This window comes from Mobula hypostoma, chromosome 27 (assembly GCF_963921235.1).
Source record: "Mobula hypostoma chromosome 27, sMobHyp1.1, whole genome shotgun sequence".
Classification (NCBI taxonomy): domain Eukaryota; kingdom Metazoa; phylum Chordata; class Chondrichthyes; order Myliobatiformes; family Myliobatidae; genus Mobula; species Mobula hypostoma.
Genome location: NC_086123.1, coordinates 21,931,286 through 21,955,945, shown reverse-complemented (window position 1 = coordinate 21,955,945; position 24,660 = coordinate 21,931,286). Strand labels below are relative to the sequence as shown.

Sequence of the window (24,660 nt, the reverse complement as noted above, 5' to 3'; positions counted from 1 at the left end):
GAAAGCATCCAGAGACTTGGCCCTCCACTGCCTTCTGGGGCAGAGCATTCCATATAGCCACCACTCTCTGGGTGAAGGGGTTTTTCCTCAACTACGTTCTAAATGGCCTACCCCTAATTCGTAGACTGTGGCCTCTGGTTCTGGACTCACCCATCAGCGGGAACATGCTTCCTGCCTGCAGTGTGTCCAATCCCTTAATAACCTTGTATGTTTCAATAAGATCCCCTCTCAGCCTTCTAAGTTCCGGAGTATACAAGCCCAGTCGCTCCAATCTTTCCACATATGGCAGTCCTGCCATCCCGGGAATTAACCTTGTGAACCTACGCTGCACTCTCTCAATAGCAAGAATGTCCTTCCTCAAATTTGGAGACCAAAACTGCACACAGTACTCCAGTTGTGGTCTCACCAGGGCCCTATACAGCTGCAGAAGGACCTCTTTGCTCTTATACTCAATTCCCCTTGTTATGAAGGCCAGCATGCCATTAACTTTCTTCACTGCCTGCTGTACTTGCATACTTGCTTTCAGTGACTGATGTACAAGAACACCTAGATCTCATTGTGCTTCCTCTTTTCCTAACTTGACTCCATTTAGATAATAATCTGCCTTCCTGTTCTTACCACCAAAGTGGATAACCTCACATTTATCCACATTAAGCTGCATCTGCCATGCATCCGCCCACTCTTCTGGTACTTTGCCACTGTTATATATACTATTCAATAAGGTTGTTAATTTCACTACACCAAAATCTTCTAGTGCTTCATACAGTTCAACTGGAATGTTATCTGGTCCTGATGATTTCCCCTTTCGTATTTTCTTCATAGCATGTTCCACTACTTCTTTCAGTATTGCTGGGCCCTCGTTGTTGTTGCCAGTGCCAAAGTTGTCCTCTCGGTCTTTGTCGTTGCATAGGTCTTTGATGTATTCTGACCACTTTTGCATTACTTTCCCTTTTTCCATAATTGTAGAGCAATCTTTTGCTTTTATACATCCTGTTTTTGCCCCGCTTTTCTTCCGATTTGTGATGGCATGAACATTGACTTCTCAAACTTCCGCTAATGCCCCTCCTCCTCCTCATACCCCATCCGTTATTTATTTATATACACAGATTCTTTTTCTCGCTCTCCTTTTTCTCCCTTTGCCCCCCTCACTATACCCCTTGCCCATCCTGTTTCTCCCCCCCCCTTTGCTTTCTCCCTAGGCCTCCTGTCCCATGATCCTCTCATATCCCTTTTGCCAATCAACTGTCCAGTTCTTGGCTCCATTCCTCCCCCTCTTGTCTTCTCCTATCATTTTGGATCTCCCTCTCCCCGTCCCACTTTCAAATCTCTTACTAGCTCTTCTTTCAGTTCGTCCTGACGAAGGGTCTTGGCCTGAAACGTCGACTGCACCTCTTCCTACAGATGCTGCCTGGCCTGCTGCGTTCACCAGCAACTTTGATGTGTGTTGCTTGAATTTCCAGCATCTGCAGAATTCCTGTTGTTTGCGTTTAAATTCACTACTGCGAAGCCTCTTCCGGTGATGCCTACACCGAAGAAGTTTAGATCCTCTCTTCGACGGGAGTTCAGTGAAACCATCTCTCACTGCTCCCCATCTGTAATTTCTTCGGCCCTTCAACTTTTCGACCACACTTTGACTCAGACTCGCTATCACAGCCATATATCCTTTCTTGGAACGTGCCTCCGTCGCCAACTTACTCCAGTTGGCTTTAGGATTCGTTTCCAAGCCTCTCAATTTGGACCTTCTGAGGATCCCAGGTACTCACATTTTATTGACTCTGCCTCTCGCCGCTTCTCCCGTCAAGCTCTGAAGGCGACTCTCTCCGCCATGAGGAGGTACTTGGTGTCCCTATCCCAGACCCTTCCACACCTTCGGGAAACTTTCTTCGCCGTCTGTAATGGTCCTACCCGTTATTTCATCCTCCGTCGGATTCACGCCTGCAATCGCCGTTTTTTTGACTTTGTCATGTTAGGCAAAGATCGCAAGATCCTACATCTACGGACTCCAGAGCCTGCCGGCCCCGACGCTCGCAGGCATGAACTTCAGATTGCGGCCTCTGCCATTGATCTCGGCGGCTCCAACACCTCAGGGCATATTCAAAACCCGGACTCCAGCATCGACCATGGACACCTTCACAGCGATTGCGCAACCACCAACTGCAACTCCAGCCTTGAACTCCAGGCCGGGTCTTTATGTGCTGCTGTTGTGACTCCCGTCTCCCCTTCCCCCACCACCACTCCGCAGCCCCGTCTTCCTCAGATCCCACCATCAACTCCTGGGCCCTCAGAGGCTCCATCTTCCTCTCAGCCCAACCCTCCCCTCTCCATTGACACCCCCAGCCTCCCCCCTCCCCCCTCTGATCCCAGCTCTCATCCGTGCCGGGTCTTTACCATCCCCTCCGACCTTCAACTGTCGGAGGCAGAACGCTCTGTCCTCAGTAAGGGCCTCACCTTTGTCCCCCTTCGCCCACACCTCAGCGAGTTCCGTGTTCGCCATGATGCGGAACTTTTCTTCCGCCATCTCCGTCTCCGAGCCTACTTCTTCGGCAAGGACTCTTCCACCCCCACCGATGACCCCTTCTCCCGTCTTCAACCCTCCTCTTCTTCATGGACACCCCGCTCTGGTCTTCTGCCTGCTCTGGATCTCTTTATCGCTAATTGCTGACAGGACATCAACCACCTCGACTTCACCGCACCTTGTCCCCATTCCAACCTCACTCCTTCGGAACGCTCTGCTCTCCACTCCCTCCGCACTAATCCTAACCTTATTATTAAACCCACCGATAAGGGGCGTGCTGTTGTAGTCTGGCGTACTGACCTCTACCTTGCCGAGGCACAGCGACAACTCGCGATACCTCCTCTTATTTACCCCTCGATCGTGACCCCACTAAGGAGCACCAGGCCATTGTCTCCCACACCATCACCGACTTTATCCGCTCAGGGGATCTCCCATCCACTGCTACCAACCTTATAGTTCCCACACCCCGCACTTCCCGTTTCTACCTCCTACCCAAGATCCACAAACCTGCCTGTCCAGGTAGACCCATTGTTTCAGCTTGCTCCTGCCCCACCGAACTCACTTCTGCATACCTCGACACTGTTTTATCACCCCTTGTTCAATCCTTTCCGACCTATGTTCGTGACACTTCTCACGCTCTTAAACTTTTCGATGATTTTAAGTTCCCTGGCCCCCACTGCTTTATTTTCACCATGGATGTCCAGTCCTTATATACTTCCATCCCCCATCAGGAAGGTCTCAAAGCTCTACGCTTCTTTTTGGATTCCAGACCTAATCAGTTCCCCTCTACCACCACCCTGCTCCGTCGAGCGGAATTAGTCCTCACTCTTAATAATTTCTCCTTTGGCTCCTCCCACTTCCTCCAAACTAAAGGTGTAGCTATGGGCACCCGTATGGGTCCTAGCTATGCCTGCCTTTTTGTTGGCTTTGTGGAACAATCTATGTTCCGTGCCTATTCTGGTATCTGTCCCCCACTTTTCCTTCGCTACATCGACGACTGCATTGGCGCTGCTTCCTGCACGCATGCTGAGCTCGTTGACTTTATTAACTTTGCCTCCAACTTTCACCCTGCCCTCAAGTTTACTTGGTCCATTTCCGACACCTCCCTCCCCTTTCTAGATCTTTCTGTCTCTGTCTCTGGAGACAGCTTATCCACTGATGTCTACTGTAAGCCTACTGACTCTCACAGCTATCTGGACTATTCCTCTTTTCACCCTGTCTCTTGCAAAAATGCCATCCCCTTCTCGCAATTCCTCCGTCTCCGCTGCATCTGCTCTCAGGATGAGGCTTTTCATTCTAAGACGAGGGAGATGTCTTCCTTTTTTGAAGAAAGGGGCTTCCCTTCCTCCACTATCAACTCTGCTCTTAAACGCATCTCCCCCATTTCACGTACATCTGCTCTCACTCCATCCTCCTGCCACCCCACTAGGAATAGGGTTCCCCTGGTCCTCACCTACCACCCCACCAGCCTCCGGGTCCAACATATTATTCTCCGTAACTTCCGCCACCTCTAACGGGATCCCACCACTAAGCACATCTTTCCCTCCCCCCTCTCTCTGCATTCCGCAGGGATCGCTCCCTACACAACTCCCTTGTCCATTCGTCCCCCCCATCCCTCCCCACTGATCTCCCTCCTGGCACTTATCCGTGTAAGCGGAACAAGTGCTACACATGCCCTTACACTTCCTCCCTTACCACCATTCAGGGCCCCAAACAGTCCTTCCAGGTGAGGCAACACTTCACCTGTGAGTCGACTGGGGTGATAAACTGCGTCCGGTGCTCCCAATGTGGCCTTTTATGTATTGGTGAGACCCGACGCAGACTGGGAGACCGCTTTGCTGAACATCAACGCTCTGTCCGCCAGAGAAAGCAGGATCTCCCAGTGGCCACACATTTTAGTTCCACATCCCATTCCCATTCTGACATGTCTATCCACGGCCTCCTCTACTGTAAAGATGAAGCCACACTCAGGTTGGAGGAACAACACCTTATATTCCGTCTGGGTAGCCTCCAACCTGATGGCATGAACACTGACTTCTCTAACTTCCGCTAAGGCCCCACCTCCCCCTCATACTCCATCTGTTACTTATTTTTATGCACACATTCTTTCTCTCACTCTCCTTTTTCTCCCTCTGTCCCTCTGAATATACCTCTTGCCCATCCTCTGGATTCCCCCCCCCCCTTGTCTTTCTTCCCGGACCTCCTGTCCCATGATCCTCTCGTATCCCCTTTTGCCTATCACCTGTCCAGCTCTTGGCTCTATCCCTCCCCCTCCTGTCTTCTCCTATCATTTTGGATCTCCCCCTCCCCCTCCAACTTTCAAATCCCTTACTCACTCTTCCTTCAGTTAGTCCTGACGAAGGGTCTCGGCCTGAAACGTCGACTGCACCTCTTCCTACAGATGCTGCTTGGCCTGCTGCGTTCACCAGTAATGGCATTATTAATCTCTTCCTGCCCAAGAGCCCAAGATAGGTTCTCCACTTCCTCTGGTTCAAGAGTTGGTATTTCCAAATTATCTAAAAAACGTTCCATATTTGTTTTATCTGAGGGGTACTCTGAGGCATACAGAGAGGAGTAAAAAGTTGCAAAGATGTTGTTAATCTCTTTTGGATTGCTTGTCAAGTTCTGGTGCGTGTCTCTTATCTGGGGAATAAGTCGTGATGCAGCTTGACGTTTCAACTGATGAGCCATAAGCCGGCTCGCCTTGTCGCCATATCCATAATAGAGCCACGTGTCTTAAGAATTAATTGTTGTGATAGGTTTGTGGATAGAAGATAAAACTTCGCTTGCAAATCAACCCAGCTTTTATATAATTCCACAGTGGGTGCTTCAGAGTATTTTCTATCCAGGTCCCAAATAGATTGCAGTAACACTTGCATTTCCTTCCTACATTCTTTATTGGCATGTGAAGTATAAGATATTATTTGACCCCTCAAGTAAGCTTTTAAAGTTTCCCAAAGTAAAGAGTACGATACCGACTCAGTTTTGTTAGGGTCGAAGAATGTGTCAATGTTAGCCGATATATAACTACAGAATTTCTCATTAGAAAGCAAAAGGGGGTTAAGTCTCCACAGAGGCCGTTCTCTAACGTTTAAAGGAAAACATAGGTCCAGTTTCACGGGCGAGTGATCAGATATAACTATAGCAGTGTATTCAATTTGTCTAATCCTGGGTATCAAGGAATTATCTATAAAGAAATAGTCTAGCCTGGAATAGGAGTGAACATGAGAGAAGAAAGAGAATTGCCTAACTGATGGATTCAAAAAATCTCCAAGGATCCATATAACCATTTTGTTGCATAAACATCGAGAAGGCCTTTGCCATACCAGAAAATGTTCCCCTAGGGCAAGACCTATCAAGCAGTGGGTCAATAGCACAGTTCAAATCTCCGGAAAAGATTAGCTTATGTGTATTCAGGTTAGGTATTAATGACAAAACCTTATTTGCAAATTGGACATCGTCCCAATTAGGAGCATAAACATTTACCAAAATAACAGGTATCTGAAAGAGAGAACCAGAGACTATAATAAAGCGACCATTAGGGTCACTGATTACATCAGATGGTGTGAACTGCATTCTTTTGGTGATTAATATTGCCACCCCCCTGGACCTACTATTAAATCTGGAATGAAAAACCTGACTAATCCATGCTTTACGAAGTCTATTATGGTCCTCCACTCTTAAATGTGTCTCTTGTAGAAATAGTATATCTGCTTTTAATTGTTTCAGATGAGAGAAAACTTTAGCTCTTTTAACCGGACCATTGAGCCCCATTACATTCCAAGAAATAAACCTCACAGGGTGGCCTCCATCAGCAGCACTCACGTTAACCAAAAGGCACACAGGGCCTACAATCCAAAACAGTGCGAGGGCATAAGTTGCACACAATAATGCACAATGAAAAGAAAGTCTGATCAATCCGTAACACACAAAAAAATAAACTGCCATGGTAATCCCCCAAAACACTCCCCCCACCCCTTTACACAAACAACAAAAAAACCCAATTAACCCCCGAAACCTAGATCTACCTCCCCAATTGAGGATGATCGCAGGCAGTACCCGACAAAAAACTTCCAAGGTGTTCCCCATACAGCCCAACTTTCAATCTAATCTAGGGTGGCTCCTCTCCTTAACATTTATCCTATCACTTATACTACCTTTAATATAACATATAGGCTAAAGATGACATAGGTCAAGCTAAGCATTAAAAACAAAAAAAAAACACTAGGCAACTTAAACGCCCGAGATACAAATCCCAAATATTTACATTTTGCTGGTTGAAAGTTTTTGTTAATCAGTTTCGGCAGCATAGCAGTTCGACCCAATCGCATTCCACAAATTAAACTGGAAAAAATGAACAAAGAAGTGGATTGTGAAAAACATGAGGCCCCTTCAATGCTGCATAAATAACCTAAAAAAAAGTCATTGCTCTTCTCGTTCTTCCTCTCCCCAGCGCGAATGGTAAAACTCTTTGGCCGCCTCTGGTGTATGGAAATAATGCTTTTCACCTTCATGCACGACCCGGATCCGGCTGGGCAGGATACAAGAGGCCAAACCTGACCCCTTTCCCGTAAAGCAGGGATTTCACCTCCCTGAAAGCTGCTCGTTTTCTCCCCAGCTCCGCACTGAAATCTTCATAAAAAAAACACGCGGTGTCCGCGGAAATACAGCTCCTGCTTCCGTCTATTGATGATATGTTGCTTATCTTGAAAGGAGTGAAAGCAAACCAGGAACGTTCTTGGTCTCGTTTGCTTGGCTCCAGAGACACCGGATGGTTTACGTCCGACTTGGTGAGCACGCGAAAGTACGAGAGGACTTGGGAAAAAATCTGTCCCCAGCACTTCGTCAAAAAACTCGGTCATAAATTTAACAGGGTCCGAACCTTCCAAATTTTCAGGAATGCCGACCACTCTCAAATTGGATCTCCGCGACCGATTTTCAAGGTCATCTAGCTTTCCCTTCAGAAATGCGTTTTCGTTCTGCAACGCTGCAATGGCGGCTTTGGCGCTCACCAGTCGGTCACTGTAATCATTCAGGCCGCCTTTAACCCCACGAATGCGTTCGTCGTGTGACTCGTAAGCAGACATAATTTGTTCCATGGTAGCAGTCACTGGTGATAAAGCATCTTCAAGTTCTCTTTTTAAGGCAGAATGCACTGCTTGCATCATGTCAGAAATAAGTACTAAATAAAGCCTCTCCAAGTCATCGGGTAGGGCAGGTCCGGGTCCAGCTCCAGGAGCGTGCACCGACGCCATTACTGTAACATCAGTCTGCTTGCTCGAGGCTTCGCTATCTTTTTCCCCAGTTTTACTTCGAAGGTACATTCTACTTGCCATTTCAATGTCCAGCTATGTCCGCGTTGTTCACAATGGTAAATATTCAGTTATCTCGAGCATACGGCAAAGATAAACAGGTAGATTTTCAATAAAAATCGGGAGCCACACTTAACACACACCAACTCACTCCATTCTCGACCCCGGAAGTCCTGAATCATGTCTTTTATTGTACTAGAATAATATTGAGCATGTATGGTGAAGTATTATTGCATTTCAAATTTCTTAAAGCATTATTTTAATACAATTTTCCCCAGCTTTCAGATTTTTTTTTTGTAAATAAAGCGGAGGTTATTGGTTATTTTAAGGTTAAAGATGAGCCATTGGATATCCAGCCAAACAAGGGAGAGAAATGGATTGGAGTTGTTTCTGTTGATGAAGACCAGGTTGAAAAAAAAGGAAGTAGCAAACAGGAATCATTTGCTGCTGCAGTTATCAGTAAGGCAAGTATCACAATATGTTTTTAATTTTGAAATAAGCTTGCTAAACCATATTTTGTAATTCATAAGTGCAGAGTGGTATACTATGTAGAAATTAACCCTCTGGACTTTCATACTTATATAAATACTGTTCTGAACTCCACTCCAGTAGATATTACAAACAAATGAACATCTGAAGATGCTATACACACACACACACACACAGGAATTCAGCAGGTCAGGCAGCATCTATGGCAGAGAAAAAAGTACAGCCGACGTTTCGGGCTGAAACCCTTCGGCAGGACTGGAGAAAAAATCTGAGGAATAGATTTAAAAGGTTGGGAGAGGGAAACACCAGGTGATAGGTGAAACTTGGAGGGGGAGGGATGAAGCAAAGAGCTGGGAAGTTGATTGGCGAAAGAGATAGAAGGCAATGGAAGAAAGTAAAAGGGAGGAGGAGCACCAGGGGGAGGTGATGGGTGGGCAAGGAGACAAGACGAGAGAGGGAAAAGGGGATGGGAAATGGTGGTGGGGGCATTACCGGAAGTTAGAGAAATCGATGTTCATGCCATCAGTTTGGAGGCTACTTAAACAGAATATAAAGTGTTGTTCTTCCAACCTAAGTGTAGCCTCATCACAGTGGAGGAGGCCATGGATGGACATATGGGAATGGGATGTGGAACTAAAATGGGTGGCCACTGGGAGATCCCACTTGTAGATAATTGCACTTGTGTTCCTCCTTGTCTTTTAGCTTTAACTTATATGTTGTAAGAAATCAGTCATACAGCCTAATTCTAAGATAATTTCATTACAAACGTTATTCTGTATCAAAAACACTGTCATAAGTTACAAGATTCAATAGTTATCATATACTTTAACAAATGACCCTTTTAAAGTGCAATAATTAGAAATAAGGTACAAACACTTCAAAAAGACAATACTTGCATTAATTAGCAATTTTATTTTAGGAATTCGGTTCAGGGTGCAGTTTCATCCATAGGTTTGGAGAACTGTCTAATTATGTCTTTTGTGTATGGATGGAGTTTACCGTCATAGTTTTGACTGTGACATCTCTAAAATACAGTTGAAACTAATAGAAGACTATAAATCAGTATTGTTGGTGCAAGACAGTTATTAACTCTCATTAAACAAAATTATCTGTTATTTGGACTATATTTCCATGAGATATTTTTCCATTCTGTTCAATGTTCTCACTTAAAGACAACATTTGAGGATCTTGGCAAATCCTGTATCATATGTGGGAATTTGGATGCCATTTAAAAATGGGTGTTCTTATGTTATTAGCTCTGTAAATGTTTGTATTTCAATACTGCATTCATATTTGGCATGGAATATGACAGGGAAGTTACTGGAGAAGATTCTTTGGGATAAAGTATACCAGCATCTGGAAAAGTGTGGATTTATTAGGAATAGTCAGTATGCCTTTGTATTGGGGTGGTGATGTCTTACAAACGTGATAGCTTTGAGAAGCTGACGAGGATGCTTGTGAGGATAAGGCAGTGGCTATTGTATATATGGACTTTAGATTATAGTAGACTGATCCAGAACGTTACAACACATGGGATCGAAGCAGGTTTGGTAGATTGGATTAAAAAATTGACTTGGCCTTAGAAAACAGAGTGTAGTAATGGAGAGATGTTAGTCTGACTTGGGGTCTTTGATCAGTGATATTCAACAGGGACAACTTTTATTTGTGAGATAGAAATGATTTGATCAGAAATACAGCTGAGCTGATTAGTAAGTTTGCAGACAACACAAAAAAATTGTTAAGTGTTGTGGATAGTGAGGAAGGTTGTCAGGAAACAACAAGGTATAGATCATTTGGAAATACAGGAAGATAAATGGCAGATGGAGTTTAATCTTAGCTAGTGTGGAGTGCTCTACTTTGGGAGATCTTATTTAATGTGAAGTATGCAGTAAGTGGCAAGGGCTGTTAGGATCATTGATGTAGAGGGGGATCTTCGGGTGCATATCCATAGCTCCTTGCAAGTGGGAATGCCAGTAGATAGGGTGGTAAAGAAGACATACAGCTTATTTTCCTTCATTGTTGTGGGGCATTGATTATTAAAAAATTGTTATGTTGCACCCTGGTTGGGCCACACGTGGAGTATTGTGCGAATTTCTGATCACTACGTTCCGGAAGGATGTGGGGGCTTTGGAGAGAGTGCAGAAGAGGTACACCAGGATGTTGGCTAGCTTAGAGAGCAAAGGTAAAGGTTGGACAAACTTATCAATGTTGAATTGATAAGCTGTAAACACAACTTTGCCCCTGCAGAGATTTTTAATGGCATAACTTTGCATAAATGGTTAAGGACATAGGTCTATTATTTTAAGTTTTCCTAAGATTGAATTTGCTTCTTTGATCATTTATTATTAGCTTGTATATTAAACCCAATTCTTGTTCAGCGGGTTATATTCGTCACTGAATCCTTACCTGAACTTCAAATTTCAAGAATAGTAGAATCAAAGAATCAGCAGATCTTTCCAGTTAAATATATATTACAGCAAAGCCTAGAGATTGTTAATCTGATGTTTTATAGATGTGTATTTTGTCAGACTTGATGCTAAAATGTGCTTTCTAATAGTTGAAGTAAAAGGTGACTTTTTTGTTGCAGATGAAGAGAGCCCTTGTTTTGGGAGCATCAGCTCTGTTTATTTTGGTTTTAAATCAAAACACCTTCACTGAGGTAACTTTTTTAGTTACACAGATTTTATTCACAGTGATCTCCATATTCCAGTTGAATTGTCTAATTATGCAGTTATTTAGTTTTGCACTGATTTGTTTTAGTGTTACTTGATAAATCCAGAAACACATAGCAATTCAGCCTTAATTTTAAGAAGTGTAAGAAGATGCAGCAATTTTCTAATCAGATGGTAGTTGTGAAATGTTCTGAAATTCGTGTATTTCATGATGCATGTTGTTACCGTAATGAGAGATTTTAAAAATTCTTATTAAGATGGACATCTCTCAAGTGCTTTCGAAACCTGTGGTTGTAATGCAAAGCTCTGAAAATGTAACCAAACTTCTGGGAGCCTTATTAAGGTGAGCCAATACATGATGGTGTTCAGTTGTATTAAGTGAATCTCATTTACATTTAGCATTGTGGTCAAGTCTGCAATATTTTCATATTATGCTAGGAAATGTTTTTTCCAAATAAGTCCATTTATTTAAGTACAAGATAACTCCAAGACACGTTTTCTAATTTTTAAGTCATTATATAGTTCATCTTATGACTTGCACCTTGAAAAGTTAACACGTTAATACCCACATTTTGCTTAATGGTATGTTTTTTTTTACTGGTACAGTGCTACTATTTTCCCCCTTTCTCACTTCACTGGTGCAATGACTGTATCCCACAATCAACGCCTTACTAAGTTCATCTAGGAAGTAATGAGGATGGCTGAAAGAATACAGTGGATTGCAGTTAATTGGGACACATCAGGACCCATTTTGGCCCAATTAAGCAACTGCCCCTATTAGCTGAAGTTCCATGGAAATAGTTAAAAAGGTATATATATTTAAAAAAAGACAAACTATCATTTAACTGAGTAACAAATTATGCATTTAAATTAAATATGGAAGAAACTATAATACTATCAATAATACTACAATACGATAAAACTGTTAGTTTCTAGCAGTTATTGATGAAAAAAATTCATTCAGTGTATGCAGCCATGTTCTTCTGACTGTAAATGAACAAAATCATTGCGACACCTAGTGGGACCGCCTTCATACAATGCTTTTGACGACTGGATCCTCCAATTCAAGATGCTTGTTGATACCCTCAAATTCTTCGTAGTTTGTAACTTGTTGAATGAAGTGTATAATCGTTTCATTTTCACTCACAGCTGTCTCTGGCATCTCCAATTCTGAATGCTTGAAACCACAGTAAGCAATAGAGTTCTGAATTAGCTTTCTGCTTATTTCATGCCAACTGTCAGTGACAAAAATCACTGCTTTTTGAACACAAACACATTCAACTGACAATATTTAAAAACTGTTCGCTCAAAGCATTGTGTAGTGTCTAGCAGCCACACAAGTGCATGTGACTGGCTTTAGAAACTGTTTGGCAACAGTCTCATGTCCCAATTAAGTGGCATAACGTTCCAAATATATGAAGGATATCCCGCTATTTATTTAATTCTGATTCTTTAAGAATTGTTCCAAATAAGCTGTTGCCCAAATTAACTGACAGCCCAATTAACCGGAATCCACTGTGTTGTCTTTTCTTGTAATCTCAAATACTGCCCTGGGATAAATTTTCTTGTTGGTTAAATTGAAATAGGAAATAAAAATTTGCTTGAGGAAATTTATGTGAGGAGAAAAATAACTAAATAAATATGAACTGTGAAAGAAGCAACAAATTTTGTCAGTTTTTGTCATGGGTTCGCATGATAAGTCTTCTCGGAACGCAACCCCTCTGTACCACGGTGTACAGTACAAAGGAAGAAAATGTGTTCTAGTCCTGTCTGCTCTGAATTGAGAAGCAGGAAGTATTAGTTCATCGATGAGTTTCTGTATGGGTAATCCTGAAAATTTAGCACTTAAGTCAAAACCTTTGAGTCGTTACATATTCTCCAAACAGCAGAAAAATTTTGATTTTTATAGCAGTGTCAACCCACATCTCAACCTACAAATACTAATTTTGCTTTTGAGATCTGTCATATTTCAAGAGTATCAATGGGTTATGAAATTACTGTTTTAAAGTTGGGAGTTCACTATTGCATTATTGAAGATGTACAGTTAAGTCAAGTTTATTGTTATTTAACTATATACATGTATATAACCATATAATGTATATAAAAACCTTTCTCTGAATCAGGGTGTAAAGCACAGTGGTGCATATAACACACAATAACTTATGGAGTTAAGGATAAAATCTGCAGATGAATCAGACATGAATAACAAACTAAAGTGCATTAATGTTAAATATCGCAAGGAATGGAACAGATTAACCAGTGACACTTCGAATACGATGCGGCAGGGAGTTCAGAAGCCTAATAGTCTGGGGGAAGAAAGTGTTCCCCATCCTGACCATTCTTGTTTTTATGCATCGGAGTCTCCTGCCTGGTGGTAGAAAGTCAAAGAGGATGCTGGATGGATGGGAGGGATCCTTAGTAATATTAAGGATATTCAGTAGAATTCTTGCTGCTCTTTAATGATGCAGCAGATATCTTAACAGGAGGTTAGGGCAAATTATGCTGAGCATAATGTCCTAATTTTTATGCAAATGAACTATGATCATAAATAAATATTAAGCATACAAAAAGTGTTTTTCATTCTTTTTTTTCCAATTGCAGTGGTCTTCGTGCATCTGCTAAAATAACTTTTAAAAGCATAATTCAGAATGATCTGGTATGTTAATTTATTTCATTTAGAGATAGCAGTTTAATTCCTGAATAATTATAAAATGATTGTACCTATTTATTTTTATTTGTGTCATGAATTTATCTAAGTTGTTGCAAGTGCCTTCAGATGAAATGTCTTCAGTTCTGTATTTTTATCAAATTACTATCTCCTCTACACAAGACAGTGAATTCTAATGCTTCTATATACTGTCTTCTGACAGATTTTCATTATCGTCATGGAATTAATTACCCACTTATCTTGTACTTTCCTTTTTGCTTTCCAAATTTTTCACTCACCCGAATGCCCTCTGTGAAATATATTTACAGCCTGGATGCTGCTCCAAATGTAATTCAAAGGAAATCCATCCCAAAGGAGCGGTTTCCTCTTCCCTCTGTACAAGGGCCAGCTTCTGCCACATCAATTTTTCTGCTTGTTTAGCACAACATCCTTTTTCCTATCTCTGTTATTAGTTTTCACATGGAAAATGATGACTGGATCCGCCCCCTTCCACTCCATGTTCCTCTCCTGCCCTGAGATGCCCTTAAACCTAGCACGGGGCAGACAAATCACTATCTTCTTGCCTCGTACTCCTGGTTACGGAAACCTGTGTCTATCCATCTCAATAGACATATATACTAGATTCCTTTCTACTGCTGAGTAGTCCACGTACCACTTATTGTTCTCTGTGGATCAAGGTGGTTTTCATTAACTGCCACGGAGTACGTTTGCAACACATAAGTTGCCCTGCTGTATATGTCTTAATTTAGTAATTGAATTATTTTAATGTAAAACTACACCATTGCCTTTGGCTCAAGATCCACATTCTGTCAACAGTGCATTCTGTAGCCAAACGTGAAATGCACCAAACCTGAATTTGATCATGACCAGCGTTGCTGAGTTCTCCTCACAAGCGTGGAGACTGGTTTGCCTCTGCTACTAAAGAGGCAGTGAACACCTAGTAATCCCACTAAATGTAACCTCAATGATTTGGAAATGCATAGCTCTCCTTCTGAAGCTGAAGAACTCCCTCCCATTTGCAACAGAATGTACCTTAGCCAGAGGACTGCAACAAACCACTGAGCGGTTCACCTTTAACTCTGAGGAGCAGTTATAAGTGGACAATAAACTTTGGCTTTGTCGAGATGCCTGTCAGGTAAAGTGGTTTTTATAATCATCTTTCTCATCACTATTAGGGAGTAACATTAACACTGTGGTCAACCTGTGGGCGTTCACGAGGTGGACTTTATGGGGAATGGCAAGGAGTTATTTGTACAGGAGAGAACAGCTCTCAGGTTCAGGTAAGGAATGGAATAATATCCTTGCAGACTTGCTTGAAGAAGATACTCACTTCTGGTGCAGCACCCATTTCAGTAAAAAGTAAGAAAAACCAAGAGACTGTGTGAGATTATAGTGCTGTCAAACAACATAAAGATTGGCTCTATTCGTCACATATACATCAAAACGTGCAGTGAAATGTGGTGCTTGCTTCAGCAACCAACACAATCCAAGGATGTGCTGGGGGCAGCTTGTAAGTGTTACCGTGCTTCAGGTGCTAACTTAGCATGCCCACAACTTACTAACCCTAACCCTTGTGTCTTTGGGATGTGGGAGGGATCTGGAGAGAACCTGCAAACTCCTTATAGACAGCGGCAGAACTGAAGCTGGGTTGGTGGCGCTGTAATAGCGTAGTGCTCACCATGTCGCTATTAGTAGTCATTTCTGAATTATTATTTGTGTGGATTATAGATCTCTCATCACTAGTCCACTGCATTGGTTGATGAGATGTTCAGTAAGAAGCCAAAATATTTCAAACAAATAAAAAATTGAGAACAACTTAATAAAATGAAATAGAAGCTGACTCACAAGGTGATAAGTGAGAAACTTAATGCATTACAATCAAACAAAATATATTGTTAAACTATAATTAACTATGTTGTCCCATTTGTGGTTTGAGAAATGTATTTCATTTTCCTTTGCAGAAATATCTACATCAGCTGTGGAACACTGTCCTGTTGGTGGGTTTAATCTTGTGTACTGGAGTTATTGTGCAGGCCCAGTGGCAATATAGACACTATGAGTCAAGCGCTGAAGATTTGGAGGTTTGTGTTGCATCCCTGTGTAAACAGAGTAAGCTGTGCTTAAAGATGCAATCATGTGAATGGATTTTATAATAAATTTTTTTTAATTTTTGAGTCGGAGAAAATGGGACTTTAAATATGTTCAGAAATATAAAGATGAGAAGCTGTGTTTAGTACTTGGCGATTTTGTGGAGTTTATTTGAAGTAATATTAATGGGCTTTAAGGAATTAATCTGGCCTGTCAATCACTTTTCGTACCACCAAATTTTTCTCACAGCTTCCTGCAGTTCTGATTGAGCTGAAGGCCTGTCTGTCATTGCCATAGCCAACCTACGAAAACAGAGTTGGCAGCAAGCAGCCACCTAGAGGTCCTGTTCTTGACTGCCTTGATGGTTATTTTGCTATCTCGTTGCCATAAAAGTCCTTTGCACTGTTTTGATCTCTGATATTCAAATAGATAAAAGTAATTAAAACACAAACTGTTGAAAGAAATTTACATTTACTTAATAATTAAAGTTTAAAATCAAAACCAACACATGCCCAGACTTAGCTTTACAGTCAAGGTTGATGAACCCATTCAAATGAATGGTTTAATGCCATATTAACCATGCCTGGTGTAATGTTGAGGAGCCAGATGCGAAGTACTTCCTACACATTTGTAATCAAAGTCTTCTGTCAATGCAGAGTCAGGGAGTGATGAAGGAGGTCAAGTGTGCTAATATGACCTCCAGCTTGTCTCTAATCTCCATGTAATAATGTACAGGTATGGAAGTTAGAGATCCGTTAACGTAAGAAACGATCCTTGCTTGTAGTTCTCTGCTGAAGTAAAGGAGAGGATAAATACTTTTCAGGCCAATGAAATCTGCTTTACAATTTAACTAAATACTATTTTAACGAGAATAATGATTTCTCTGTTCACATATTTATAGATGAGCTTGAAGCAACAAATATTAAAGCAGTTATCAGCACTGAAAACAAGGAAATATTTTCCAAACAAAAGACAGAAAACACAGTCACAAGAACATGAGAATTGTGCAGTGTGCTTGGAAGAATTCCATAAAAATCAGGTGTGTTTCATGTTGTGATTATAAGGACACAATTGAAATGTTAACTTCTCTTTCATATTTTTAGATTTTTAATTTGGTTACATTTTGCTGTTGAGCATCACAATGGGTTAAGAGCTCAGTGACTTTAAATTGAGAGTTAAAACAGTAGCTGTGGTTTAATAGTAACCTGTGAAGTCAACAATGGCCTTGTATTGTGAAACCAACATACACAGTAGAGTTAAATATAGAAATGTTGATGTTTCTGGCAGTGATCTGCTACTCCTTAGGAGATGGGAGTCGGTTCCTACTAGTATTTTCAGTTGTAAGTTCTAGGAATCAAATGAATCGATGAGAATTAGAAATATAATACAAATAATTCTCACTGTAAGGCATTATGAAAATGCTATTCTTTATTGTATGTAGTATGAGTTTTACTAAGTCATAATAATCGATTGACAGCCCCTTTTTAATTATCTGTGTGTGGAAATACTTCCCTCAGATCAATATTGTAAGATTGATATTTTAAGTTATTTCAACTTTTGCCTTAATCTCCTGTATGTTTCGGTTTTCTCACTATAAGATATTATTTGCCGTCTATAAGCATTCTTCACTGCATAAACATAAGATTCTGCAAATACTGGAAATCTTGAGCAACATGCACAACACAGTGGAGGAACTCGGCACGTCAGGCAGCTTCTACAGCGGGGAATTAACAGTCACCATTTCCGGTCCTTCATGATTGGAAAGGAAGGGGCAAGAAGCCTGATAAGAAGGTGGGGGAAAGAGAGTACAAGCTGGTGGGTGGTAGATGAAAGATGGGTGGTTGGGGCAGGGGGGGAATGAAGTAAAAAGCTGGGAGGTGATGGGTGAAAGACATTAAGGGTTAAAAAAAGAGGAATTTGATAGGAGAGGACAGTAGACCATGGAAGAAAGGGTTACCAGAGGAAGGTGGTGGGCAGGTAAGAAGAAAAGGGCTGAGAGGGAAACCAGAATGGGGGAAGGAAAAAGAGAGAAGGGAAGGGGGTGAAATTAGCAGAAGCTTCATGCCATCTGGTTGGAACCTACCCAGATGGAAGATGAGGTATTGCTCCTCCAGCCTGAGAGTGCCCTCATTGCGGCAGTAGCAGAGGCCAGGGATCGACATGTTAGAAAGGGAATGGGAAGTCGAGTTAAAATGAGTAGCTACCAGGAAATCCCATCTTTTGTTGCAGATGGAGCAAAGGTGAATTCTTCAAGTGATTTCTTCACTCGTTAATTTACTGTGAGTGTTCAATGTGATTGGCTTCTCAAACTGGGGAATGGAGATCTCCTTGATCTAAATGTTAGAAAAGGGGAAGTCCTTGGTACAGAGAATGAAAGCTATTTATGAAAAGTTTTCTTCAAGATCAGCAATGAGTGCTTCTAACAGCAAAATCCTGGACATTGGTTTCTGGTTGAACCTTCAGACCACTTTGAAAATCTGATTTTTCTGTTGAAATATCAAAAATCTCTGAAATTTTCAAATTATTGTGTGTCTTTATTTGATATTCACACCATGTAAGTCTTCTGTATATCTTTTTATTCTTTATGATTTGGCTTCGCTTAACTGGATGAGATTATGGTACAAGCTAATAATGTAATTAAGCCAGACTAAGATGTTTGAGGGTTATTTAGTAAATTTATTGAGCATAAGTTAATTGATTAAAATTATTGTTAGAAGAAAATTAAGAATGTTTGATTCAGCTTTTTTATTCAAAAGAGTAAAAGGAGTTTGATTTTTTTTATTTCTAGTGTTTGCGAGTACTACCTTGTCTACATGAGTTTCACAGGGACTGTGTTGATCCTTGGTTGCTACTTCAACAGACTTGCCCCCTGTGTAAGCGAAATGTACTAGGTAAGTGTCCTTTATTTGTACAAAGGTTATCAAACTAATATTAATAAAGTAGTTGAGAGGAATGTGTTGGATTGTAGGTGGCCAAGGTAATTCAATTTAAGGCAACTTCTGAAAAAGACTGTGTGACTCCTGGTTTCTGAATAATGGTTACGCGATACAGTGACACATACAAAATGCTGGAGGAACTCAGCAGGCCAGGCAGCATCTGTGAAAAAGTACACAGTTGATGTTTCAGGCCAGGCCCAAAACATTAACTGTACTCTTTTCCTGGGCTGCTGAGTTCCTCCAGCATTTTGTGTGCGTTGCTTTGGATTTCCAGCATCTGCGGATTTTTTCTTGATTGTGATGGGATGCAGTGACTTATTTCCCTTGCCTCTTTACTAATAATGCAGACTTAAAATTCACCATACCATTTGTAGGATCGGCTGTCAATGAACAAAGCAATACCATGACATATTACATCAATAGTAGAAACCATTATTAGCTAAGAAGTCAAACAAGTAGTTGATTTTCTTCCAAAAACTCTTATTGTTACTGCTCTCTGGTGGGCAGAAGAAAATTTTTAAAGAAATAGGTTGAAGCAGCACACACAAAATGCTGGAGGAATTCAGCAGGTCAGGCAGCACCTATGGAAATGAATGAACAGTTCAACATTTGGACTGAGGCCCTTTTTCAGGACTGGAAAGAAAGGGGGAAGATGACAGAGTGAAAAGGTGGAGGGAAGGGACAGAGGATAACTGGAAGGTGTGTATGAAAGTTAAAGGGCTGGAGAGGAAGGAATCTGATGGGAGAGGAGAGTGGATCTAAGGAGGAGGGGACCCAAGGGGGAGATGAGAAAAGGTGAGAGGCCAGAGAGGGGATTAGAAGGAGGGGGAAGGTATTCTTTTTAACCAGAGGGAGAAATTGATATTCTTGCCAGCTGGTTGGAGGCTACACGGACAGAATATAAGGTGTTGCTACTCCACCCTGAGGGTGACCTGACCTCATCATGGCACAAGAGGTGGTTGTGGGCCAACCAACGTGTTGGAATGGGAATGGGCATTAAAATGTTCGGCCACTGGGAAGTTCTGCTTTCGGTGGATGGAGTGGAGGCCCTTGACAAAGTGGTCCCCCAATTTATGATGGGAACTAATACTAAAAAAGCCAGCTGGTGGTGTAGTACATCAGCAGCGGACTTTGAGGCAAATGGTCCTGGTTCAAATCTGACTGGTTCCTTGCACATTTTCCATCTGTGCGGGGTTGAGCGTTGACTTACAACTTGGCCCTGTAAAAAAAAGAAGAGACAAGTGCTAAGGAAATGCCATGGTGCTGCACAGTGCGCCACATGGCACGGAAAGGAATACGTATACTTTTTTAAATGGGTTCATTGATCTGACTTTTCCTGTAACTGACAGAAAAAGTCAGTTGCTAGCTTGACGCTCAACTTCACACGGATGGAAAGCGTGCAAGGAACCGGCCAGATTTGAACCCGGGACCATTTGCCCCAAAGTCTGGTGCTGATGGTACTAGGCTACTGGCCAGCTTTTTTTAGTATTAGTTCCGATCATAAATTGGGGGACCACTTCACTGAACACCTCCACTCCATCCACCAAAGTGGAACTCACCAGTGGCCAAATGTTTTAATTTTGACAAATGTTTAGAAAATTCTGGGGTCTTGTTTCATTTGTTAAAGATACAGGTGCTAAATTTACAATGAAATTGCTTCTCTTTGGCTCATTGGTAGCTGGGAATAAGTTACTGAATTCTACAGAATAGCAGCATCCCAGACTTGGTCTACATGTCTTATGGAATATTGGGATTATTGCAGGGAGCCGTGGCATTCCTGAGTTAATACTGTATTAGGTCCCTGTTCTGTCTTTTTACTATACAAAATGACCAAGAACAGTGCCATTTCTCCTTTGAAATTTGCCGTCCTGCATTCTCTTGAGACCTGTACACAGAAGAATTTAATTTATGGTCATACATCTATCTGAAGTCCTGCAATGTTACAGTATTCAGCAAAGTTCCGGAATAAGGAAAAGTTCACAAAATTAACCTTCACCTGTTGTCTTTTTTTTAACAAGGTGATCCATATGGGAACAGCTGACTTTATTCTTCATTTGAAGAGAAGGAAAAGCAGGAAACTACCTTGACTCCATTCCTGTAAACAATTTGAAACCTTTTATATTGCACTTTATTTGTATAATTCTGCACAACCAATTAAATTTGGGGAATTAAGTGAACATTTGAGCTTAAAATTCAGAGCAAGATATTCTCTGTAATCGTGTTTGTAATTCTAAGTTTATTGACTTGCACAAACATGATGTGAAGTATACCAGCTATAATAAATCTGTGATGCAAAGTTGACCTGTTTTGGGATTATTCAGGAAGAGCTAGTTAGTGTGTACTTTTGTGACTCGTGGTTAAAATTTTGGAGCACTGTAAATATATTCAATGTTCACACTAAAAGTAGAGATGCTCATTCTGCCCTTTATATCGTGTATGCATTCTTTATAGCTAATTTTGTATTGCAAAAATGCACTGAAATTTATTTGGTGTGTATTGATAAACCAACAGTGGGTACTGTTGGAGAAGAATATAACCATCTGTCTAAATCCTTACAGACAGATGATGGACACATCTGCATCTGGAGCATTAAAACCTCTGAAAGCTGTTATTAGTTTTTAGTAATTTGAGAACTGGGCTTGTGGTTTAATCGTTGCTGTACCCAAGAGTTAATACTGAACAATTAGTTTAGTATCCCCCTAAGAAGGTTGTATGTTATTATTTGCAATCTTCAAAAATAACATCAAGTTACTGAGAAGCTTGTAGTTCACCATCCAACCCTCTAAAATTTACAATACAATTGGTAAAGAACTTGTTAACTGATCTTCCTCATGACAACTTACTGCTGTAAACTGATCAGGCACTTGTAGAGTTAACTACACGACCACTGTGATCTGGATTTTAAAAAAATAGAGGCTCACCTGAAGAAGTTGTTCTGAGGTTTCTTTAACGGATGATAAAATAGAATTGGTGGAGCATTCCCTATCTGACCAATTATTTTTCAGAAAGGGTTAAAAACATTCGATAATAGTTGAAAGCATTTATTTTGACAAGAAAATACAAATTCCCAAAGTATGCATTTTGCATTGTAACACATTGTTAAATTTTGTGAGCGGAGGCATTAACAAGTTGACGATTGTGATAACAAAACGTTATAGTTTCTTGTTGTTACCTGAAAAGTACCTGAACTCAAACATTTAGTGCCTCTCAATATGTATTTTTCTTCCGGTTCCTCATTTTCTGTCATCTTCTGCCACTGATTCTCCACATTTTTGGAACGCTTTATATTTTGTGGTAACCTACCCTCAAACAGACATTAAATGAAGTGAGCAGATCAGAGAAGAATGTCTTAAAAGTAATTCTTTAGAACTCAAATATGGTTTAGATAATTTAAACAGTTGCAGTTCAAATATTATTTAAAATTCTAAAGGACTTTGATAATGTAGCAAAGGAAAGGAATGCAGAATTTCAATGTAAATTGAGACCACAAATGAGCACAAGAATTATTGATTGTGGATTTAATTTAAAAATACCATAGATATCTGTAATTTGAGTTTTTTAAAAAAGTAATAAATGCAAACTATTCTGTTCATTAAATGGAATGATTCTCTAAAATTATACTCACATCCCATTTACCTTCTTGCTTTTCAAATATTTACCCACTTCTCAATGAAGTAACCAATTGTGCATAACTTGGCACTTGCTTTTGAGCTCATCATCTGCAGGTTGTTCCTAACAGTTTTGTGATGCCATAGCTAGATAAAAACACTAGATAGAAATGTTAGTGGATGAAGGTCAGGCAGCAGATCCTGGCCTCCGCTCCCTGCATCACCCCGAAGGCCTTCTGACAGCTTGTGCTGTCTTTCTATTCTTTCTAATCACTTTTAAAATGCATTTGATTAACGGCACACAGTAGTGCAGCAGTTAGTGCTGTTGCCTTGTGGTTCCAGAGACCTGTCTTTTCACCATAAACTTGATTCCATTTCTGGAGTTTGCATGTTCTCCTGCAAAGATATGCTGGATGGTAAATAATTGGCTACAATTGCCCCTATTATGGTGACGTGTCGCAGTTTATATAGATAGTTGTTTGATCATCAGTGCAAACATGATGGGCCAGAGAGGGCTTGCTTCCATACTATTTGGTTCTGTGATATTAACATAAATGAATTAAAGAAGAAGAAAATCGCAAAATACCTGTCCTTTTCCACCCAGGTTGGAGATTCCATTTGGTTGAATGAGCTTGTGCAGATATGTCAGTTGTGGATATCGTGAAGCTGAAACTTACTTTCTGCCCATTGCCCTGCTGGCGTTTAGGGCAGCAATGAAGGTCCTCTATTTCTGTCTGTCCATACCATAAAATTTTCTTTTTTCACCCGACAGGGTTGTTGGCCCTGAGCTGATCTCCCCCCCCCCCCCACCCCTGCGCAAAACCTGGAGGACTGGTGGACCACTCTTCGTCTGGCCTCTACCCTTTGGCCAGTTTGGCATGGGCGACCCTACCGAGAGCTAAAGCACAAAGCCCTGACTCCAGCCAACATAGCTCTCCGGGTCACTGAGGCATGCAAGCCTCCAAACCCTATGACAAGGTTGTGGTCCTCTTGGAGGATGAAGCTGAAAGGCCAGAAAAAAATCTGCCCCACCCCTTAGCTTAGCATCTTACGGAATTTACAGTGACATTTTGCTGAGGCCACGTGTACAGAAGAGGTCAGATACGCCAGTAGAAATAAGCAAAGCATTAACAGGTCATCTATAGATCGGTTAGCTCAACACTAGTGCATTCCAGACATTGTATTTGCCATCTGTAGCTTTTGATCTTGTTTGTACTTTGTGCATGAAAATAAATCCATAGATTTTGTGATTTTCTTTGCCAGGTTTAGGAAAAGCCAGTCAAACAAATGTTTGATTATTCACCCTGAAAACATTTCATAATTTTACCAAGTTCTGTCAGATCTTTATGAGCAGTTGGTAATTTTTGTACCTTTCTCTGTGTATTTCATTTCTGTTATTGCTCTGCTGACTATTTGTGTTACTTTCTTCATATCTTTAATAATACTTAATATGTCCCATGAAGCTTAAAATAAAGTTTCAAATGTAACTTTTTATTTGTTGTCATTATACATAGATATAGAGGGAATCAATTATTTTCTTTACCTTTAATTTCCAAGCTTCTTTGAGCTAACTGAATTCTTTTTATTTCTGGGATACAGTAACAAGCTAAAAGAGCGATGTTCTGAATTAGGATCTCTGTTCAAATACATGTTAACTTAATGAAACAATGCCGTTTGAAAATCCAGAGCATCACACAAAATGCTGGAGGAACTCAGCATTCATTTTTAAGGAATCCATACATGCTACCATCCACTAAAAATTCCTTGGGATATACAGCGCTGAGAACATCAGCAATTTATTATGCATGCTCTTGAACGTAAAGAGTCAGTTTCTTGAACCACCATTGTAAATTTAGTGAAGACACTTGTATGGTACCATTGGTCAGAAAATCCACAACTTAGAGCCAATGACAGAATGACTCAAAATTTTGTAATGCAGATGTTGAATAAATTATATTTGGTGTTAATATGTGATTGAAGTACAAAATGCTGAGTTATTCTGTCATTATCATTGGTTCTAAGTTGTCTAAGGGGGCTTCTTCTCCTCTGCCATCCAATTCCTAAATGGACATTGAAGCTTTGGACACCACCTCACTTTTTTAATATATATTATTTCTGTTTTTGCACATTAAAAAAAATCTATTCATGTGCATAATTGATTTACTTGTTTTTTTATTTTATTAATATTTTTCTTTCTGCTAGATTATGTATTGCATTGATCTGCTGCTGCTAAGTTAACAAATTTCACGTCACATGCCAGTAATAATAAACCTGATTCTGAACTCTCCACAGAGTACACAACACAGTAAATCTTGCATTAAATTGTCAAAAGAGATTGCATGAATATTTGTTTTCTAATTGGTCATTTGGGT

The 24,660-nt window shown here is 40.8% G+C and overlaps 1 protein-coding gene across 1 annotated transcript in view; it reads left to right on the top strand.

Annotated features, from left to right (window-relative positions):
* The window catches only part of rnf215 (ring finger protein 215), a 33,401-nt gene extending 9,037 nt beyond the window's left edge, over positions 1–24,364 (top strand). The window contains exons 2-10 of the mRNA XM_063034570.1: positions 8,157–8,291; positions 10,904–10,975; positions 11,246–11,331; positions 13,590–13,644; positions 14,832–14,936; positions 15,618–15,737; positions 16,646–16,783; positions 18,533–18,635; positions 20,699–24,364. Of these exons, the coding sequence (XP_062890640.1) occupies positions 8,157–8,291; positions 10,904–10,975; positions 11,246–11,331; positions 13,590–13,644; positions 14,832–14,936; positions 15,618–15,737; positions 16,646–16,783; positions 18,533–18,635; positions 20,699–20,721 (837 nt within the window). The 3' untranslated portion in view covers positions 20,722–24,364. The remainder of the gene's footprint in view (positions 1–8,156; positions 8,292–10,903; positions 10,976–11,245; positions 11,332–13,589; positions 13,645–14,831; positions 14,937–15,617; positions 15,738–16,645; positions 16,784–18,532; positions 18,636–20,698) is intronic.
* Positions 24,365–24,660: the final 296 nt, after the last annotated feature.